This window comes from Mercenaria mercenaria, chromosome 9, assembly GCF_021730395.1.
Source record: "Mercenaria mercenaria strain notata chromosome 9, MADL_Memer_1, whole genome shotgun sequence".
NCBI classification, from domain to species: domain Eukaryota; kingdom Metazoa; phylum Mollusca; class Bivalvia; order Venerida; family Veneridae; genus Mercenaria; species Mercenaria mercenaria.
Window position 1 is genome coordinate 75,695,691 of NC_069369.1, and position 16,301 is coordinate 75,711,991.

General features: G+C 35.7%; 1 protein-coding gene across 1 annotated transcript in view; it reads right to left on the reverse strand.

Moving 5' to 3' along the window:
• Window positions 1-16,301, reverse strand: part of LOC128559588 (WD repeat-containing protein 91-like) — a 44,174-nt gene that overhangs the window by 24,030 nt on the left and 3,843 nt on the right. Inside the window, exons 2-7 of the mRNA XM_053551730.1 lie at window positions 5,993-6,257; window positions 5,172-5,294; window positions 4,138-4,220; window positions 2,800-2,912; window positions 1,906-2,305; window positions 1,014-1,151 (exon numbers count right to left, since the gene is read on the reverse strand). Of these exons, the coding sequence (XP_053407705.1) occupies window positions 1,014-1,151; window positions 1,906-2,305; window positions 2,800-2,912; window positions 4,138-4,220; window positions 5,172-5,294; window positions 5,993-6,257 (1,122 nt within the window). The remainder of the gene's footprint in view (window positions 1-1,013; window positions 1,152-1,905; window positions 2,306-2,799; window positions 2,913-4,137; window positions 4,221-5,171; window positions 5,295-5,992; window positions 6,258-16,301) is intronic.

Here is a 16,301-nt window from a genome sequence, read left to right on the forward strand (position 1 = left end):
GGTAACATTTCCTATGGATTTACTTTTTGGCTTAAAACAGGGCAACATAAAAAAATCAGCTCTCTTGACTATTTTAAAGAAGCATTTTCTCCAGTACACACAATGGTATATATCTATGGAGGATGATTTCTTAAAAAAGTGAATAAATATGCAGTCTATCAAACTGTGAAATAAAATTTATGCAAAATTTACAAAATCATCAGTACAGCATTTGCGATCAAATGATAAAATTTCAAAAAGATTCGAGCATTCCTGCTAATTTTTCAGCTTGTCAAAACTGCTGACTTTTATTAATCAACAAAGGACAAGGAGAATTTTGCAGCCAGACAGGGACTCATACCTATATCTTAGAATATTCTACAATTATTTTTAAGTCACATCAACAGAACTTCAAGCTATATGGTGACTTTAGATCTATCTATGGTGGAAGAAGACCTCTGGTGTCCTTTCGGACATGATTTCACGCACAAGCTGGCTCCTGGTTAGAACCAACATCTTTATACAGACCTAGCTAGATCACTTCCTCATAGGAGAGAATTCTACATCCCAAATAGGGTTTAGAATTTCTACTGGTCAAAGAAAACACTGAAATACTATTCCCAGTGCAAATAGTCATGGCCCACATTGAGTGCCAAATATCACAGGGTAAGAACAATATACAGCCAGACTGGGACTCAAATACAGGGCCTAGTAACGTTTTATTGCTCTATGACTGGACTACCTGTAAGCCAACCTTCTACTTAGTTCTATCCAGTTGTGAAATATTCCGTGACAAACACATACTGACGAAATACTCTTAAATAATATTTAATTTGCAGGTACAGAATTTCATGATTTTAGACAAATGGCAATTTCATAGGGATATTAATTCTATATTTCAACTTTTTCACACATACAAAAAGAACTGGAATTTTACTTGTTCGTTAGTAATAAATTTAATATATCGGCTCAACAAAGAAAATCCAAAAAAATTAGTCCTCAATACATAGTATGAAAGATACAAATTCATTTACCTTTGTTTCAAGAACACTCTTGCTAACAGTTCTTCGTGTACCACGAGGGGAAGATTTCATAGCAGCAACATCAGCGGCAGATTCTGACACAGACCTGTTATACACAACACTACTTTCTTGCTTCCCTTCTATTGGTTTCTGAAAATAACAACAATCATACCACTGTTTGTTTAATATGGGGTTAACACAGACTTTCAAACTTAACAGTATTTCAGTTAAAACTTGCAACATTATTGTAAACATCAATAATCAATCAAGCATCACATACAAACTTGAGTGCACAAGTTTTTTAGCAGACGTACATAAAAATAAATGCATCCAATAGTTAAGTCATGTAAGACAGCATGGCATGCACATATAAACGAAATGAGCCGTGCCATGGGAAAACCAACATAGTGGGTTTGCGACCAGCATGGATCCAGACCAGCCTGTGCATCCGCGCAGTCTGGTCAGGATCCATGCTGTTCGCTTTTAAAGCCTATTGGAATTGGAGAAACTGTTAGCGAACAGCATGGATCCTGACCAGACTGCGTGGATGCGCAGGCTGGTCTGGATCCATGCTGGTCGCAAAGCCACTATGTTGGTTTTCCCATGGCACGGCTCAAATGTATTTGCATATGTATACGCCAGCTTTCTAGTAACGTATTTGCGGCCATAATATTAACTGAAAATGCACTTTCACTGTCTAGCCATCTTTGTCTTTTCCAAAGTGCACAGTCCATTTGTAAGGTTTGGATTTAAAAATCAAACAGACCAAAGAGATATGTCTTACCACAAAGCATTAATTACCACCCCACACCACTTTAAATTTACCAGTCAAATGTCTTTCCTTTTTTTTTTATAATACAATAAATATTAAATAGTCTAACTAATGTTTTAGGTAAATGATAACCTTTTCTTCCTTTGATTTAGTTTTGTCAGAGCTCCCTTCGAGAAGTTCCTTCCTCTTCAGCCTTGCTTCCTCAAGTTTTTTCATCTTGTGATTGGCTGATGACACCTCTGCCGTATTCTGATTGGCTACAGCATCTGTCACATGACCAGTCACTGCTGGTTCCTGGTTTTGTGCTTTGTTAATTTTGACTGGTTTCTTCTGCCTTGTTATGACTGGTAGCAGCTTCGAGCCCTTTCCAGATTTAGAATCTTTGGTTCCCATCATTGACATTTTTATCTGGTCGTCTTTTTTCTTGATCAGAGGAGATGGTTTCTCATTCTTCTTGCCTAGATGAAGTGGTGATGATGTAAATGGGAACTTCTTTGGAGATTTGGTAGTGGTTTCAGGTATAGCTGTATCCCTAACAACAAACAAAACATGCTAACATTGAAACACTGAAAATCTTGCTTACAACTTTTTTGTTAAGTTTTCAACAGTTGATAAACAAAAATGGCCAAATGAATCTGTTTTATAAACATTGCCAGACCCTATTTCATCCAGAATAGCACTATTTTTGTGAAAATTTTTACCCAAGGCACTACATTTAAATTTATTCAGTCCCAAATTTTTCCTTCACACAGTGAACAGAGCAATCCTGTTAGCATAATATGCCCACAAAATCCATTACTGTAAGATCAGAAATATTTCCAACAGAAGAAATTAGAATAATTTACCATTTTTTGATTATTTCGCAAAAAGAGTCTTAGCAAAACCTCATTTTTTAAATTAATTATATGTAAAAATTTAAGCTTATGCTGTCGGAAAAACCTTGCTTTATTTTATTACTTCAATTTCATGAAAACTTTGGTTATGCAAAATTATATGATATCACAGAGTTAGGTAAAACTAGCTTACTCTCCCAGAGATGAAAAGTCATACACAAGATCCATGTGACTGCGGTCTGCCAAATAATTTTCTCGATTCATTGTTTTAGATGCAAGATCAGGATTTTCACCTAATGATTTAATCTGAAAATGTAAATGACAACAAAAACTGTGAAAGCAAGAACAGTCCAGTGCTTTCAAATATAAATGATAATGGTTATTAACAAACATTAGTTGCCTTTATAGAGTACAGTAATAGCATAGTTATACAGTATTGGTGGAAAAGCTAAATACTTGTCCATTGGTTCCCCCGATTCCTGTCACTGTATGCTTATGTGTAAACAAACTTGTAAACAATGCAAAACTAAATTAACTGTCATATTACCTTGGGGATAAGTAATGTGGAGGGGCAAGTGGCAGGGGAGGTGGGTGGAATATGAATACAACAGTACACTGCACAAAACATCATCAAGAAATACAAGATTTAAAAAAACTGACAGAGTAAAAACAAGTATCATTCTTTCTATTATCATTATCAAATAAAACCCTACAGATGTGCATAACTTCACATGTTGAACAACATTCCTATATACATGTAGTATGACCACATATCTTTGACTGTGTCAATGGTCATAACTCTGGTCTTGCAACATGAAATCCAAAACAAAACCCAAGGTGCACAACTTCACATTCTTAATAATATTCCTATTTGGTTTCATAACTCTAGGTCAAATACTTATGATATAATATGTGACACTAACTTTTAGGCCCTCTATGCATACTTTGACTAAGTCAAGGGTCAACCCATTGGGTGGAGTGGGGCACAACAAATAGAGATAAATTAACGCCAATTTGCATTAGAAGAGGTGAGTGTTTACACAACCTAGAGGTAATTTGATGGGTTGTTTCATTGGGCCGGAGGTTCTACCGCCAAACAATTTAGGTCGCATGCCCTACCAGGCACTATTTCAGGCATATGGAGCATTTACACTTGAATGCTGTTTACTGAGAATTAATAAAAAAAAATTGTGGATATATCATTTAATTTCGCTGGCATGAAATTTCAAGGTTTTGGCCGAAACAGCTATTTCATGGGGATATGAATTTGTGGCTTTCAAATCCTGAAAATAAAATGAAAGAGAATTTTGGTTTTGTCATTGGCATTTAATTTTGTGGATTGACACAACCAAGCAAATTAGTCCAACCATGAATATCAAATATCAATAATTTCACATAATTACTACCTAAATCTTGCCTTCATGATCTCTTTCTAAGATTTGCTAGTAGAATATAAAAACCCAAATTCTTCATGCATTGAGATAATGACTAAAATATTTTCTACAATTAGATACAATATGGTTTGTTTTACCTGTTGTTTTAGTTTCTCATTTTCCTCCTGCAATTCTTTGATCTGTCTGTGTTCTGCTTCAAAATTTAGTAGTACTGGACCTGGTAAAATACTGTCAAGGAAATTTAATACTTTTCCTTTTATATTTTAAAAATTCTCATATAAACTGTAGACCTTTTTCAAAACTGCAATTACCAAGTGTAAAAATAGGTCTTCAACATATTTAAAAAGTAAAAAAGTATCTGAATTTAAATCACTGTGTAATCAGTTAGTTGAGGGAATGAAATTTTGTGGTAGTGTTAAAAAAAGACCTCTTTCGCGGTGGATTTCAACTACTGATGTTAAAATGAATGGGACTTTTTGTTTGTTGCGATTTAATTTCATGGACTGGCATAACTTTAAAATCCATGAAAATTAGTCACCATGAGTATTAATGATTCTCCACATAACAGTTGATATTTTATGTGTATGGTAATAAAAAGAAGCTAAATTCCCTTTTTTCTGTCGTAATGTGGCCATTGTAAACCGGTTGTAATCTTAGTTTGGAGACAAGCCTTAGAATGTAGTCTTACCATTGGTCGATTTCAACACTGAGCTCAAAGACAACCAATCACATGTTGGAGTTCAGACACTGGTCTCTAAACTCAACTTCAATATCTTAACTTTAGACAGTTCCGACAACTAGTATTATTTGCACTTATCACATTCAGTTTGAAACATACACATGTCAAGTTCTACTTGTCTGAAAACTCAGTCCAGCTGACTTATGCCTGCCATTCAAATTCTATCCATCTGTATATACTTGGCAATGTCTGTTTCAGTTCTTGAAGAAGTACCTTCAATTCAAACCTCAGCATAACTGAGACTTGGCAAGCCTAAGTTGTTTGAGCAAAATATCTTTGAATTACCTCTGAAGATTTAATATCACGCTCCGGGTAGCCCGAGGGATTGATGGACAAAAGGACATAGGACAAAGCAGCTAGCATCTATAAAATAGTAAACTAAACAGTACTATAGGAAACTATTTTGGAAGCATAAAATTCCACAAAGGATATGCATTGCTTGAAGAATCACACTTAGGAAATTGTGAAGAGAGAGGAAGAATGTATCCTGCCACTGAACAGTGAAATACGTTGCAAAATGGCTGTTGTCTCGAGGATTTCTAACAAAGGGAAAGGCTGAAAAATAAACAACACAACCAAATTACTAAGTAATACCCAATTTGCAAACAGATTGATATATGGTAAAAATGGCTTTCTGCATAAGTAAAATAAAGTCTGAAATAAACAACAGTCTAGGCAATAATGAACACATTGACATAAACAAGTATAAAAGGGACGACAATTTTGTAGAATTTTCCCTTCTTATGATGCACTCAAAAAAGGGGCATAACTTTGTGAAAAAGCAAAACAGTTAAGCGACCCATGCACTGCATATCTGCATATATCATGTCATCATAGAGAACAAGTGTGTGAAGTTTCAATTCATTCCCATTTGTGCAAACATGTACTAATACAAAACTTAACCATATTGGGATGCTGATGCAGACGAATGGCTGAGAACAGTAGTTCTTCCTACATGTAAACTTTGAATAGTCAAGCTTAAAAATCAGTTCCATATCAAGTATTTAAAACAAAATAGTAATTACATTGTAAGCCCATTCATTGACTGTCTGGTTTATTGGAGTATCAGCAATTAAGTATTGTAATATAATGTCTTAAGCTTAATAAAGTTCATTTGCCTATTACCCTTCATAAAGCTAAATAATGATCAGTGCAATATTTGGAAGCAGAAGGGAATAGAATTCCATTCCACAGTGAATAAGGTAGTGTCATATAGATGCAACAACATATCTTTCTATTCAAAAGCATCTTACCGAACCATTCCTTAAATTCCATCTGGGATTGCAATATTTCTGTCATTCTTTCAAAGAACTCTAGTATTTTCTCCTGTTTGTTGTTCTGTGCTGCATTCACCAGGTAGTACTTCAGCAAGCCTACCTCCAACTTCCGTACACTACTCATGTATCGTTGCTCAAGCCGAGAAAACAAGCGATTATTCAGGAAATTCCAGTAATCCCTCAAATTCGCCAAATCATAAGTGGAGACATACAGCTGCAGCTGCTCAACAATCTTATCAACCTAAAACAAGAGTGCCAGAATGTCACAATATATGCCCGTCACAGCAAATTTCTTTACTCTAGCACCTGTCCCTTACAGAAGAAAAAGGCCTGCTGCGTACTCTTGCTGTGTACATACAGCGTATATGATGCGTACATGATGTGTACTGAAATCAAGGGCTTTAAATAGTACGCAGGATATACACCGCACATACACCGATAGTACGTTTGTAGTACACTTCTGACATGCAAATGAGCTCTGCCGCGTACTACTTGCTGCGTACATGCTGTGGACAACATAGTACACAGGATGTACGCTGGAGGAATTTAGTATGCGGGAAATAGTATGCAGCATATACGCGGCACATACACTTTTCACATGCAAATGAGCCTGCGGTGTACTACCCCTGCGGCGTACATGCTGTGTACTCCTGCGGCGTACATGCTGTGTACTCCTGCGGCGTACATTCTGTGTACTCCTGGCCCGAGTCCTGCGGCGTACATGCTGTGTACTCCTGCTGCATACATGCTGTGTACTCTTGTGGCGAAACTGCTGTGATAATGTAAATTCCTTACCCCACCAACTTTCTTATGCAAATGCTGATCATTTGGACAGAAAAAAAAACAGAAAAAAGATAAGTGACATGCATCAATAAGTATTTACCCTTACCAAAATAATGTAGACTGATGTTATCAAATAAATTAGTATGCTTTTCTTCATCCACTTTTCAATGAAATAAATCAATTTTTGTAGCATGTAATTTGGTAAACATCTGAAGAAAATGGCGTAACTGCATAAAGGGGAAACAACTTTAATGCAACTAAATATAAGTGTTATAAATTTCGAAGTATCTGCGGTGTACATGCAGTGTACTATTTTCTTGTACAAGTCCCTCCTGCGTACATGCAGTGTACTCCTTAAATTTTCAGAGTCTGTGCAGCGTACTTGAAGTGTACTAGTGACCTCCTGCGTACATGCTGTGTACTCGTCGAAATAGTACGCGGCATGTACGCGGCATGCGGTGTATGTAAAATGTACTCCTCTGGCGTACTACTGTGTTCGCGGCATATACACGGCAAATACGCAGCATGTACGCCACAGAGGCTTGCTTCTGTAAGGGCTGTATTTGCAAACGAATTTTAATTTTGTGGTTGTTTAGTAATCATTGTAAGTCGACAAAAAAAACTCCTTACCAGGTAGAGATACCTTAAAATGCACCTAAAATTTTAAAGTAACATCTATGTTGTACAGGTTTTTTTTTCGGCCGTTTTTATAGCCATTATTCGGCTATATTCCCAATGCCAAAAAGTATGTTTTTTTCCCAAAATGAGTGCAAAAATTCCCAACCTACATTCTGAAAAAAATTTCATCAAAATTGCACTAAAACTGACCAAATTATGGACAATTTTATAGTGGAAGTATATTAAAGATGTTCTAAAATGTGAAACAAGTGTATGAGAAAGTGCTTAAACACATCCTTACTTTATCCTATGGGACTAAATATTTCCCAGTTTGGAACATTTACACATCAAAATTCCCAATATTTGGGGGTATAGGCTAATTGTTCCCAAATTAGCTAGAAAAAACCCTGTTGTACCACAGAAAAGTGGTCTTGGTTTTCCCTACGGTCAATTATGAAAAAGTTACAATATAAGTTATGTATAGTAACAACTAAGGGAAGTTAATCTTTAAAAAAAAAAAAAAAAAAAATTGTAAGTCAACACAAAAATCTTTACCACATAGAGATTGGTCCAAATACACCTCAAAATTGGATGTAGCATGCATGTTGTACTACAGAAAAGTGGTCTCCAATTTTCCCTACGACCAGTAATGAAAAAGTTACAATATAAGCTATTTATAGTAACAACAAAGGGAAGTAATTCTAAAGAAGGGAACTGCGCATGACACTTGGACTCATGATGGTGTATATTGTGCCAAGTTACATCAAAATCCCTCCATGCATGAAGAAGAAATGCTTCTGACAAAGTCATTCTTGTATCTGATCTTTGGCCTCTAAGTGTGACCTTGACCTTAGACCTAGGGACCTGGTTCTTGCGCATGACACTTCGTCTCGTGGTGGTGAACATTTGTGCCAAGTTATATCAAAATCCCTCTATGCATGAAGAAGACATGCTCCGGACAAGATTTTCATTTTTGTATCCTTTGACCTTTAAGTGTGACCTTGACCTTAGACCTAGGGACCTGGTTCTTGCGCACGACACTCCGCCTCGTGGTGGTGAACATTTGTGCCAAGTTATATCAAAATTCCTCTATGCATGAAGAAGAAATGCTCAGGACAAAGTTTTCATTCTTGTATCCTTTGACCTCTAAGTGTGACCTTGATCTTAGACCTAGGGACCTGGTTCTTGCACATGACACTCCGTCTCATGATGATGAACAATAGTGCCAACTTTCATCAAAATCCGTCCATGCATGAAGAAGATATGCTCCGGACAAAGTCATTCTTAAATTTGACCTTTGACCTCTAAGTGTGACCTTGACCTAGGGACCTGGTTCTTGCGCATGACACTCCGTCTCATGATGGTGAACAACTGTGCCAAGTTTCATCAAAATCCCCCCATGCATGTAGAAGATATGCTCCGGACAAAGTCTGTGGACGCCGCCCGCCCGCCCGTCCGCACATCCGCCCGCCAGGGGCGTTCCCATAATACGTCCCGTTTTTCAAACGAGTGTATAAAAATTAAATTCAAAGTTTCCAAGGTAAAGTTTTTGTATGCAAGTAATTGAAGTATTATGTCTGAGCACTGTGCTGCCAATGTGCTTAAAGATATAAGTGCGAACCCTGGGGAATATCTTACAATCTTTTATAACCATATATGATAAAGTCTGTGTCCCGACTCTGTTGGTTAATTTGACTGCAGCTCACAATTCCCCTTTTCCTTGGTCCAGGAAATGGTGTTCAAAATTTTAAGTAAGCCATCTCCTCTTTCATTACCATGATAAACTGATAGTAAACCCAATATTTTAAAACATGTTGAAATTACAACAAAACAAAACAGGTTTCATGATCGAGTCCTGTCTTCAGTTCATTTAAAAAGGCTAAAAGATACTGGCTGAAAACTAAGGCTCCCTTGAGAATACTGTAAATATTTACATGATCTTTCAAACACAAAAATATATAGTGTTATTTTATTCAGTTGTTACAGAATTCCTATAATTTTTTATGTGCATCTTCAGCGCAGCCGATACTATCCATGGAAAAAATGAAGTGAAGTCAACAATTGTTGAAACATGGGATAGACAATTTTAAATATGAGGAATCTAATGTATAAAATAAGTTTTATCAGTAATCAGATGTTGATACTGGTTTATGTTGTATTGACATGTATCATGCCCGACATGTATCATGCAACTTGCCATTTGTGGCTGTGTTTTGACAGCGCATTTTAGTACAAAGACAGTATTGTTCATATAATGTTAGACAATTAACTATGTATTGATAAGACAATATATCCTTTCAAATCATTTAGTATTCAATTACAGAAAGGATTAGGAGTTTTTTTAACTTCTAGCAGATATAATCAATTTGGTCATGTTCAGGCCATTTTTTCATCTGAACAGGTGTTGTATTCAAGTGTTCTTAACATACAATTTAGCCTGGTGACCCATACTTTTTTGGCCATTTTTATCTTCACAATACAATTATCTATACAAAAGGAAAACAAAAGAAAATTCTATGAAACATTTTTTTCAAAATTGAAAAAAATATTCTTTACTATGAGTATTTTTCATTGAAAAAAGTTCACTAAAGTGAATACATTTGTATGAAACATTTTTCATTTGTACCCATTATTGTAATGATATTGTATTACAAATAATTTTATGACTATGATATGAAATAAATATATAATCCTTATTGTGCTGTCTTGATTCATGTTTTTGTTGGTATCTATAAAACAAGCAGAAAATTATGCACACTGGTTATTCGGGTACCTACTCGTGTGAGCGATACCGCCCTCGTGTGATTAACGTACATGTTGGTGAACAGGAAATTCACACCTATAACAGGTAATTATTCCGTATTTCACTGAAGATTGGAAAAGTTTTAGTATTAAATGTGTAAGATCATACTTTAATTATGTCCATGTCAAATATCTATCTCATATGACCTGAATAACTGTGAAAAAAAATACGTTTTTTGTCGTGGAAATGAAGATATTTTAAGGCGATGGTATATATTTTCACGATTAATGGTATTATTTCGGGTTATACTGGGAATTTTTGTTAGGAAAATGAAAAGCAGTCATTCTGTGTATTAGCCATTGCTTTTATTTCACAAAAACTTGAAGCACAGTAAAATTAGATCGATTTTTTCGAAGACAGTGTCTAGAAAATAAGATACTTCTGACGATGTACCCTGGTACCATCCTCGTTGTTTCTGTCAATCCAGCGGATACCGTCCTCGTTACTGAAATGAACATTACATTGACGCAGACCCCTTTTCTAAAATTTAGAGATAATATGCAATGACCAGCTAGGATGAAGATAAAACTTTGGTCTTTTATACCCTCCAGCTACTGGAAGCAGCCTATCCGAAGAAAAACTCACATAATTTCTTCAAGTTCGCTTTCAAGATCCATCTACATAGACACATTCTTAGGTGTATTTTAAATTGAATATTGCGACCATACGTTTTGTCTTGTTATTTAAGTTGTTATGGGGTACAAAATGTTTGCACCAAAAAAAATAAATAAATTTGTTCAGAAATTATAAGATTTTTGTCAAATATTGTATTGCGATCGACCCACGTTTAACTTCGTTTTGAGGAATAAAGCAAGTTATTCAGTCGAAAATATGCTTCGTTTGAGTAGTCGAAAGAAGTCAGTAGTAAACAGGTCCTTGTTTCGCCATTTTTTTGTGCGAAAATTCGTGTAGAACAAGTGCATTAATCTCACCTTTTTATTGCTGGAATACATAATGCATGAAATGAGATGAGATATGTTTATACACTTCACATACAAGTTTTGCAGATCGAAACCGAAAGTAGGGGGTTTATTGTGCGGACAGGAGCATATAAGCGCCATTTTAGGGTAGCAGACCACAACTGACTGGCATTTTACTAGGAACTATTCAGCTCCCTCTTTATTTTTATCGTTACTTTAACTTGTGATAGAACTTTCATAAAAAAAGGTGTTGGAAAAAGTGATGTTCTATTAAAGAGGTAAAGAGGGCATGAAGTTTAGTAGGTTTGCAGGTTTGTCGAGCAATTCAAGCCCCGAGCAATTTGCTTATCATCCAACTGTTGAAAGCAGAGCTAAAATGGTGAGAAATGAAAAGAAAAAAAAAGAAAGTGACGAGAAATTTTGCTTGTTCTTGGTAACCATTTGTACATTATTTCAAAGTTATTACAGCTCGTCTGATACTTAAACTTTAACAAAATATAATCTTACCTGTCTTATAGTCTGTTGCTAATTCTGTATTGCAAATGGTGATTATGAATCTAAAGGCAGTAAGTTAAAGTATAAAAAACCAATCTGCTCTTATATTGTACCATTGTAGATTACAAGAAAGCGTTTGATTCTGTCGATCGTATGTGTTTATGGAATAAATTACTACAGCATAGCATTGATGGGAAAGTCTTTAAGGCTGTATATTATGCAATATATGATAAAGCCAAATCTTGTGTAAAGAGTAGGCAAAGTCTATCAAATTTCTTTATTTACTCAACTGGTGTACGACAAGGTGAAAATTTATCACCAATATTATTTTCTGTTTTCTGGAATGATTTAGTCTCAAATATGTCTAATTATTGTTCAGGACTAGTGGAAATATCAAACAATGTATAGGACCTGCTAAGTGATGATATTTCAGAAATGTCCTTCAAGCTATTTTGTTACTTTATGCAGATGATACAGTGTTATTTACAGAATCTTAAAATGATTTACAATCTGCATTAACTTTGGAAACTTTCAGTTAATTCATTTAAAACTAAGGTTGTTCTTTTTTTACGTGGAAAAGTACATTTTAATAAGTCTACCTTTTATTATAATAATGCGGAACTTGAAGTAGTAGATGACTTCATTTATCTAGGAATTAAATTGAACTACAATGGTAACTTCAATAAAACTAAAATATAGTTGGTTGACCAAGCTAAAAGGCTATGTATGCTCTGTTGAAAAAAAAGTAGGAAGTTGCAGCTTAGTATTGATTCAAAGTTACATTTATTTGAGTCTGTGGTTCAACCAATATTATTGTATGGATCAGAGGTATGGGGATGTGGTGATGTTAGCATTGTTAAAATTGTTCAGCTTATATTTTTAAAAACATTACTGAAGGTTACAAAGTCAATACCTTATGTCATGGTTTTTGGTGAGCTTGGGGTATTACCAATAGATATTATAATTAGAAAAAGAATATTGAACTACTGGTGTACACTTTATTAAATGGTAAACAAGAAAAGATAAACTGTATACTTTAGAGGTTCATGTATAGACTCCATCAGCAAAATGTAAATTATTGTTCTTGGATTTCATATGTAAAAGAATCTTTATAACAACTTTGATCTGCTGAATTCTGGTTGAATCAGTCAGTACTTGTACTTTCACCAGTGTATTTCCGCAATATTCTTATTTTAGAATGTCCCTACATTGATTTGGACAGAGTAAAATATATATCAAATGACTTTCAACTGTTAAATGTAATGTCATTTCAAAGTTTATTTCAAAGTAATGATAGTACTCTTTTTAAGGTAGCATTGTTTGTACAGAAAATACTTCAAATTTTTAGGTTACTGAGGGATAGGTTTTTGTCACTGGCAGTTATTTGCTGGCCAGTTAAAACAATGTTTTCAACCTGGTTAATTCTAAATGTACACCATCTTCTATTTTTTAGCTTACAAAATATTTGTATTAGATCTATTATGGCCGTAAAACTACTGTTTTATTTTATGTGTTAGTGTTTGTTTTGTTAAATATGTTGTTATTATAATGCTGATGCCGTATAGGCCTAGTTATAAGTAAAGTCTTGAAATCTTGAATCTCACAGATTTCCTCCCTAGACGTACATTTTACGTTTAGAACCGCTGTGAGGAGTGTTTGAACAAACAATAAAAAGAGATAGAATCTGATACCCAGACTTCCATATCTGCTTCTGTTTCTTCAGTTAGTCACCTGTAAGACACTTATACAGTAGTGTATATTGTATGCACTTGTAAACAAGTCACCTTATTAGCACTACCTTAATGGAGGGTGCGCCTATGAACAGAGGTGAATATTACAAGATACGATAAAAGGCAGATTTATGAAGCCGGAGCATCTCCCTAAACGAATACATACCCAGAGAGAGGGTCCACTTTCCCTTTCAAGGAGAAAAAAATGGTCTATACATAAGCGCTTTTGCTCGGTGTGCGGCAAATTTGGTCGTTTTCATTACGAGACTGAAGGAGAAAAAGAAGAACTTTAAGAAGGCAAGATGATAGAATGCGTAGAATAGAGGGTGGGTGTGAGGGAAGATTTATTCTTTGTGAAATACTGTTAATACGGTCCACTCCCATTCTTTGCATCTTTAAAGTTAAAATGCTAATCAAATAGATCGACTAAAGGTCGGGTTTCACATTTCCAGTTCTTATTTCTAGATCATCAAAGCAATTACCTTCAATTGCATTTATTTAGTGTACCATATGCGGAAGCAATCGCCGCGGGGAGTTTTATAAATGTTCACTGACATAACGAGGACGGTACCCATGTGCAAACGGGTAGGTATCTTTGTTTATTTTCATACATCGTCAGAGGTACCATCAAAAACAGCAACAGGATGCATATAATTTAAATTTTATCAACAAAAAGAACTTGCTGGTACATGATCCAAAAGTTTTGCAGTTGAGTATGTATAGCTCTACCAAGGTGAGTGGCAAATTCAGTTATCTCAACTTTGAACAAAGAAAAATACGTCTCAAAACGTCAAAATACGTAATTTTCGCTACATTTCTTCAAATTTTATAGTCATATCAATATTATTGAGGACTGATATTTTCACCAGTGCGAATTAATGCATTGCCTGGGACGAATCTGTCTTTAAAATGTTCAACATTCTTAAATATGTGTCATACGTTGGCATTGTTTTTATATACCCTAAACAACCTACATGTACATTAATCACACGAGGGCGGTATCGCTCATACGAGTAGGTATCCGAATAACCAGTGTGATTATGAAAATGTTGAAAAATTGCTAGCAGTTTCAGCAACAGTGGGTGTGTTCAAAACAATTTTTCACAAAAACAAGCTTGGTGACCCATTTCTTGTAGTTGTTCATTGTTTTCAGCACAAAATTTAAAAACTATAGGAATTCTCTTTAAACGCATTATTTTCTCGAATTAAACAGGAAAAACATCACAAATTCAAATAAATATTTTTGCAAGTTCAGGCTATTTCCAAGTTTCTACATTACATTCAGCAGTGTTTGATGTGATTTCATTGAAGTGTTTGATGTGATTTCATTGTGAAATGGAACAATTCATTTTATTCAAATCAAACTTAGTTCTGTATGCAGCTTTATTACTTGGCATAGATCCATCCTGATAATGGAATTTATCCCTAATCAAACAAGTGCACAAAAATTGCGGCTTATTGTTTACAAGAAGAGAGACATCTAAATATTGTGAACTGGCAGGAAAACACACAGACACTTGGACATCAAGCCCCCTTCCTTTCCCTGCCCCTGCCAAATATCATATGCATATCTTTTGTCTGCCCCTGCCAAATATCATATGCATATGGCCACAGGTTCGCTCCCCACTGCAGGTGATCTTTTTTTCAAATGTATTTTATATTTCTAATATTTTCGTATTCTTTTTAATGATATGATCTCAAGATAAAATAATATATTCGAAAATAGAAAGATTGCCCGCAGCGGAAGCGAACCCGCAGCCCTGATAAAAGATGTGAAGTGTTGGCAAATCAGTCTTAGACCTCTCAGCCATTGCAGCAGATGAATTTCTTGGAGAGTATTTTTATTATAACCATTGATGACATCGTCTGTGTCCCGGCCCTGTCGGTAAATTTGACTGCGCATTTTGAAAACGTTTAACAGTCAAACATAACATGGGCTTGCTTAAATGTGTAAATGTGGGAGCCTAATTTATACAACTGTCAGGGGAGGAGGAGGAACTGACCCAGTGCGTGTGGTTAGTAAATGGTTAGAGTTATATGCAAACGGGACAAAATGTATTCAAAAATGAAAAAGAAAAGTAAACAATCAACCATTGCCCAAGCATTTAAGGATCTAAAATGTAGGATCCAAAAGGAAATAAGAATCTCCTATTGGTCTTATTTGGAATCGGTCATTTTTACTGGCGATTCCCAACCAGGTAGGAACAAAAAGTTCTACTCGTTTGTTAAACATAACAAAACAGAGAGTTGTGGCGTAGCCCCCTTGAAGTATGAGGGTCTAACTCATACCGATCCGGTCAAAAAGGCAAATATCCTCAATAAACAGTTTGAATCTGTCTTTTCAAAGCCCCAACCCCTAAGCCTGAAACAACTCAGCAAAAAAGTAACAAACCCCAAATCAGCACCAGAGATGCCAACGATCCTCGTAACTGTTGAAGGGGTGGACAAGTTACTAATAGGGCTTAATCCAAATAAAGCCTCTGGTCCTGATGAGTGCACCTGGGGAGTCCTCCCATTAGCATCCCAGTGGATCAAGTCATTTCTCAAGGACCGTTCCCAAAGAGTAGTTGTGGATGGCTTCACCTAAGATGAACTTCCTGTTCTCTCTGGGGTTCCACAAGGATCAGTCATTGGCCCCTGTCTCTTCCTAGCATACATAAATGACCTCCCAGAGTCCATCAAAAGTAAGTCACGACTTTTCGCAGATGACACTGTTGTCTATCTGACGGTTAAATCCTCCCTCGACTCCCAATCCCTACAAAATGATCTCCACTCCCTAGAAGCCTGGGAAAAGGACTGGTCAATGGAGTTCAATCCAGATAAATGTAAGGTATTGACGATTACTCGAAAGAAAAAACCTATCATCTACAACTATACACTCCATAATGTAGCACTAAAAACTACAGAAGCTGCTAAATACCTGGGCGTCACACTAA